Here is a 6278-nt window from a genome sequence, read left to right on the forward strand (position 1 = left end):
AAAAAAACTTTAAAATCATAATTTTATTATGTTATTATTGACTCTTATTGCTGTCTCTTTTGCTGTAAATGTCCCTACAACAAAATCAAATTCTATCGATCACTATATTCAAAAAATTCGTCTTCCAAGTTGTTCATTTACATCTGAAATGTGTAAAACATGCAAAAATCATATTGTTCTTCAAAAAGACTATTGTGACAATCCCAAAAAAGATGACCAAAAATGTATTTGTTCAGCTTTTAAAGGTAATTGGAAAAACTTCTTCGAAGACGTTGAGGATACTATCAGAACCCCTGAACAAGCTTGTGCCTATGTTTGTTCAAATGGAACTATTCCTTTAGAGGGTACTAACTCTTTGAAATCAGGAGCATTAGTTTCTAATGGCTCTACAATGGTGATGATTCTTGCATCACTTTTGATGATGCTCGTTTTTGTTTAATCAAGTTCCGTTTTTTTTTCATTTTATGTCATATATAACTCAAAAAAATGCCGAAGCATTACAGGAAACACCACAAAAATTATAAAAACAATCAATAACAAAAGAAGGAGAAATCCATTTCATCCAAGAAATATAAATGATAGAAGAATGAGTGAAAACACGTATTATCTGTATGGACAGAAATGCATTAATCATCACATTAATCATTGCCATATTAATGATTATCACCATAACAATTATCATAACAATTATAATAATAATGGTATGATTCATTTCATTCATCACTTTATTCTTTTTTATCATCATAAGTATTTTATCAATAATTCAAATAGAATCAATCAATATTATAATACAAATAAATCACATAATAAAACACAACATAGATATAAACAATACCATAATAAAAGACAACAACAAATAAGAAATAAAAGAAATAAAAGAAATGATAGAAGTAGAAAACCAAGAATATTGGAAAAGACTATTGAGGAAGAAATTAAAATACTTACACTACAATAAGTAGAATAAATTAAGAACAATAAGATTAAAGAATACGTACTATCAACAATAATGAGAAGATGGTATTTACTTACAAGAGAAAAAATAAAAATGATTAGAATGGAAGAAGAAACTATCAGTATGACACTTGAAGAAGATGATAAACAATTAAATAAAAATGAAATAAATGATAAATACTTAAATAAGAAATATAGAATGTTGAAAATGATGATGAAAATGAATTTACTGAAGAGAAGAAGAAGCATAATGAAAAAGAAAATATTAAATTAAAAGAAGAAGAAGAAAAGAAGAATGAAAAAGATAAAAGAATAGAAGAATTAAAGAAAAGAATAGAGGAGGCTATTAAAGAGAAAGAAGAAATGAAGAAATACAAAAGAAGGACCAGACCATTAATAAATTATCAAATGACATTATGTCATTAAAGAAGAATCATGAGAATGAGATAAACACTAAAAAACAAGAAATTGATAGAAAATTATTTGAATTAAATGCTGAATCAGAAAGGAAAAGGTCTGAGGTAAGCAATTTATCACAACAAGTATACTTCATGAAAGATAAATTATTTAAATTACAAAATAAAATTACACAAGAAGAAAAGAAGAAAGAATAGATAAATCACATTATATCTGACTCATCTAAAACACAAATTGTGAATAACCTCACCCCCAATGTTGTAGTAACTGATGAAATATCATCAAATAAAGATGATCTTCCAAAAAAAAGAAAGTTAACGCAGAATTCAATCGAAGAGATGTGAAATCATCATAAGAAGATCACCACATCTGATCATGACATTCAAAAAACAATTGAAACAAACAAATAGAGAAGAAGAAATTCTAACACTCTATAAATGTTTTGCACTGAAGTTATTAGAAATAAAATTAAGAAATCAACTTAAAGAAGAAGAAATAAAAAGATTAATACATGAATTTGATATTAAAATAAAAGATATTAATGAATATAAAGAAATAATAAAGAAAATATTTAAAATAAAGAATGAAAATAAAATTGAAGTCAATAAAAGAAATGAAGAAGAAACAATAACACACAAATTGAATGATATTGAATTAAAAGAATTAATAAAATAAATAAGAAAGAAGAAATACAAGAAATAATAAGAATAAATAAATAAGAATAAATGAAATAACAAGAAGAAGTATTATTTATTAATTATTATTACAATAAAAACAAAATACATCAAATAATTAATATCATTAATACAAATGAAATAGTAATCAATACATTAGATGATTACTACCATTATATTAAAACTATAACCTCCACTATTAACATCATTATTAATAATAATCAAGAAAGAAGTTGAAAGAGAAGTATAGAAAGAATACTACAATCAAAAATATGTAGATTAAGAGACTTGCTCCATAATAATCAATATATGAAATTAAAAAGAATATTACATATTAAAAAATATGATATATATCATATTAAAGTAAAAATAAATGATCAAATAAAATATTACAAATATCTTCAAAGAATGAAAAGAATAGAAATAGAAGTAAGAAAGAATAATTGGAAAAGAATTAGATGGAATTATAAAATGATAAAATAATGAAAGAGATAACTTCTAAATAAACCTAAAGAAGATGAATATCTTGAAAATATTACTACAATTAATTTATTGAAATGAATCTATGAAAATAACACTAATATAGATTTCATAAATATTAATTTATATTACATATTAATTGAAAATAGAATTAATAATAGAATATATATAATCACTCTAGATGAATTAAATCATGTAATTAAATTCATTGCTAATTGGAAAGCACCTGGAATTGATAAAATATAATGCTTATTGATTAAATATTTAGAACAACCAAAGAATTTCTTATTAAAATTATTTAATGAATGGTTGTATAATCATAATGATATCCCTCTTCAATTTATCCAAAGAAGGACAATATTAATATACAAGAAAGGAGATAAATTAGACACACAAAAAATTACAGACAAATAACTTGTTTAAATTGTATGTTAAAAGTATATACATCTTTATTCAAGATGAAGATAGAAAGCCAACTGATGTTAAATCAAATTGAAAAACAATTATCACAAAATCAAATTGGATGTAAAAAATATACATATTATCAAAAGAATGATTATTATACAATACTATAATCATTCAGTTATTAATCAAGGCTAAATGGAAGTGGGTAGAAACATATTATGATATCTCTAAAGCATATGATAATATTAATCATCAATTTGTTAAACATTGTTTAATTTATTTTAACATCCCATTAGTTGTAATTAAAAGTATATTATATATATTAAATATTACACAACTCAAATTATATTATAATCAACAAAATGTTGGTATAATTAATGTAGAAAGATGAATAATACAATATGATAGTTTATCTCCATTATTATTTGTATTATTTATTGATATATTATCTAAACAATTAGATAAACAAATTAATAAGTTATCTATTAAAATGAATGGAGAAGAAAAACAAGTCCAGTTAAACCACATGTTATATATGGATGATTTAAATATAATAACTAACAGCCTCGAAGAAATGGAAAAAAAAACATACAAATTAACAAAAGAAATATTTAATAGAATATGATTAAAAATAAATATAGAAAAGAGTGGGATAATGACTAATATCAATAGTCAGATAAATGGAGAATTAGCTGAATTACCAAGAGTAACTAATGATAACCCTTATAAATATCTTGGTATTGAAATAAGAGATAAAATAAATATTAATAAATATTGTACAAGAATATTAAATGATGTATCTTCTATTCTATCATCATTAAATAATATGAAATATAGCAGCCTCAATACAATTAGAAAGATTAATAGCAATATAATCTCCAAATTAAGATATGGATTCTGTATTGTCCCATGGAAACTTGGTGAGTTTGAGAATATAGATAAACAAATAAGAAAGGCACTGATACAACTTCAACTATACAGTAGAAACATCAATAAAAGTAGATTGTATGTTACAATAAATGAATTAGGAATGTGATTAATGTCAGAACGAGATGAATGTTGTAATGAATTATTAAGAATATATTTAAAATATAAATATCAAATACAGAAATAGGAGAAATGATAGAAACAGTAAAAGAGAATCCAAATGGAATAATTAAAAGAATGAAGAGACCATTTTATAAGAAAGATTAATTTCAATGAATTAATATAATACAAATAAATGAAATAAAACATGATATAAACAAAGTATTTGAATTTGTAACAAATAAAATAAATGAAAGATATTTAAATGGATGGAAAGAAATGTAGTGAATATATAAGAAATCTAAATTGTATATTTAATATTATGAAATTATCAGTAGCCACATGGATGTCATTAAATATAAAAAGAAATGCATTCCTCCAAGTAGTAAAGATGCAAGAAGGAGTAACTATGACAAGAAATATTAAATCTAAAATACTTCATATTGATATATTAAAATATTGTAAACATTGTCCTAACACAATTCCATCTATTATTCATATTTTGTTATAATGTAATGAAGAATAATCAAATATTAAAACATGAATATGTATGTAAACAAATATATAAACATATATTAATTACTCATTTTAATGAATTTGATAAAATAGATTTTAATACACATCATAAATATATTAATAATAATGAAATGGTTATAAATTACATTAATGATTTATTGGTTAGTGACCATTCGTTTAATGCTAGAATATCAGATATATATTATCAAATCATCAAAGAAAAAAATGATATATTAATGATGTTGATATATGTCAAGATAGAAACATTGAATTAAATTATATTTACAAAATAAATAAATACAAAGAATTACAAGAGAAGTTAAGACAAAGTAGAGAATTAATTTATGTAGAAATAATACCTGTAATATTAACAATCAATGGGTTGATACATAATGAATCAGTAAGAAGATTAAAATCACTAAAATTACAAATCAACTTCCCCAAAATACTACGAACAATCATTATTAAAAACATGAAATACTTAATATTCTACACATTCAACACTGGCAACACATTAGAAGAGGAATCTTCTAATGCGAGTATGTTAGAAGTGAACTCTATTGTAGAAATAGACCATATTGAAATCATTGAAACAATCACTTCTCAATAATCATAAAATCCAATTGCGGATATATCTATTATTTCTTATTTTTTTTTATGTCATATATAACTCAATAATAAGTCCTTCATTAAACCAATAACTTTTCTCATAAAAATTTGTATCGAATTTTCCTATGTGCTGTTTACTATTAAAAAATCAACTCTTCTTAAAGTTGATTCAATTCTCTTTTTTTATTTCAAAAAATTCATCTCCAAAACAGTACATGTTCCTTTTTATCTTATTCTTGTTTCAATTTGCTATTTCGGATGAGTGTTACATATATTTTAATTCAGATAAGAATGTTTTAAATTATGGCAAGTATCCTTTTAGTCAATGTGTTTCTTCAGGAAAAGGGTGGGAATATGACAGGAATTCAAATCCTAAAAAGTTTAGATTTAAATCAGATTGTTGTGAAAATGGGTTATCTTATTTGAGTATTCTGATCAATGAAGCTGGCTCAACTGAATTTACTTTTGATTCAGACGCTTCCATTAAACAATTATTTGTAAGACCTCCTAAATTTGCAGCTGCTACAACTTTTAAACTTCAAAATTACAAGTCATTACTCTATATTATTGTTGAAAGGGAATACTGTTTTAGTGATACAGCAAATCAAGAAAACCTTTACATTTATGATAGACCTGCAGTGTTTCATACAACACTATGTTCTAAGACTTTTCTAATTTGGGTAACTAAAGACCGTCCATACTTGTATTTGTACCAAGAAAAGAATGATACAGCGAAAAAAGAAATATGGATAAATGACAACAACAATGACAACACCAAAGAAGGATGTTGGTATGCATTTAATACTAATGGAGAACAAAAACTTCCAGATATTAAATGGGGAGTTATTAAAGAGGTATCAAATATTAATGGGTTTAGAAGATATGTCATTTGTCAAGGACAAAAGTCCCAGTCTGAAGAACCACAACCTGACTCATCATGTAAAATTACAACCGGGTCAACAGATGCACATATTTCATGGTTAACAATTAATTATCCGGATTGTTTGTATAATGGGTCGTTATACACATTGACAGTGTCTAATAATTATACTACCATTCGTTTCTTAAATGATTATGGATTGGAATGGAATGACATATATTTTGAGACAAGAACAAGTCCACTTGATATTATCATTTCAGAAACAAATATTCTTAATGTTAGTGGTCCTTCTGTTACTCTTCCAAATCAACCAATACGTG

At 24.0% G+C, this 6278-nt stretch overlaps 2 protein-coding genes across 2 annotated transcripts in view, besides 1 other annotated feature; both read left to right on the forward strand.

The window, feature by feature from the left end:
- Positions 1-28: 28 nt before the first annotated feature.
- Positions 29-439, forward strand: EDI_296450 (uncharacterized protein; the record flags this gene model as incomplete). Its single annotated transcript, XM_001740534.1, has 1 exon — positions 29-439. One exon carries the CDS (start codon positions 29-31, stop codon positions 437-439), a length of 411 nt encoding a protein of 136 aa, XP_001740586.1.
- A 45-nt stretch (positions 440-484) lies between these two features.
- Positions 485-5122: a repeat region.
- Positions 5123-5293: 171 nt separating this feature from the next.
- The window catches only part of EDI_296490 (protein serine/threonine kinase, putative), a gene marked incomplete at both ends in the record, with an annotated part of 5132 nt that continues 4147 nt past the window's right edge, over positions 5294-6278 (forward strand). Inside the window, one exon of the mRNA XM_001740535.1 lies at positions 5294-6235. Within this exon, the coding sequence (XP_001740587.1) occupies positions 5294-6235 (942 nt within the window). The remainder of the gene's footprint in view (positions 6236-6278) is intronic.

Source organism: Entamoeba dispar, genomic scaffold (genome assembly GCF_000209125.1).
Source record: "Entamoeba dispar SAW760 scf_1105229463009 genomic scaffold, whole genome shotgun sequence".
Taxonomy (NCBI): domain Eukaryota; phylum Evosea; order Mastigamoebida; family Endamoebidae; genus Entamoeba; species Entamoeba dispar.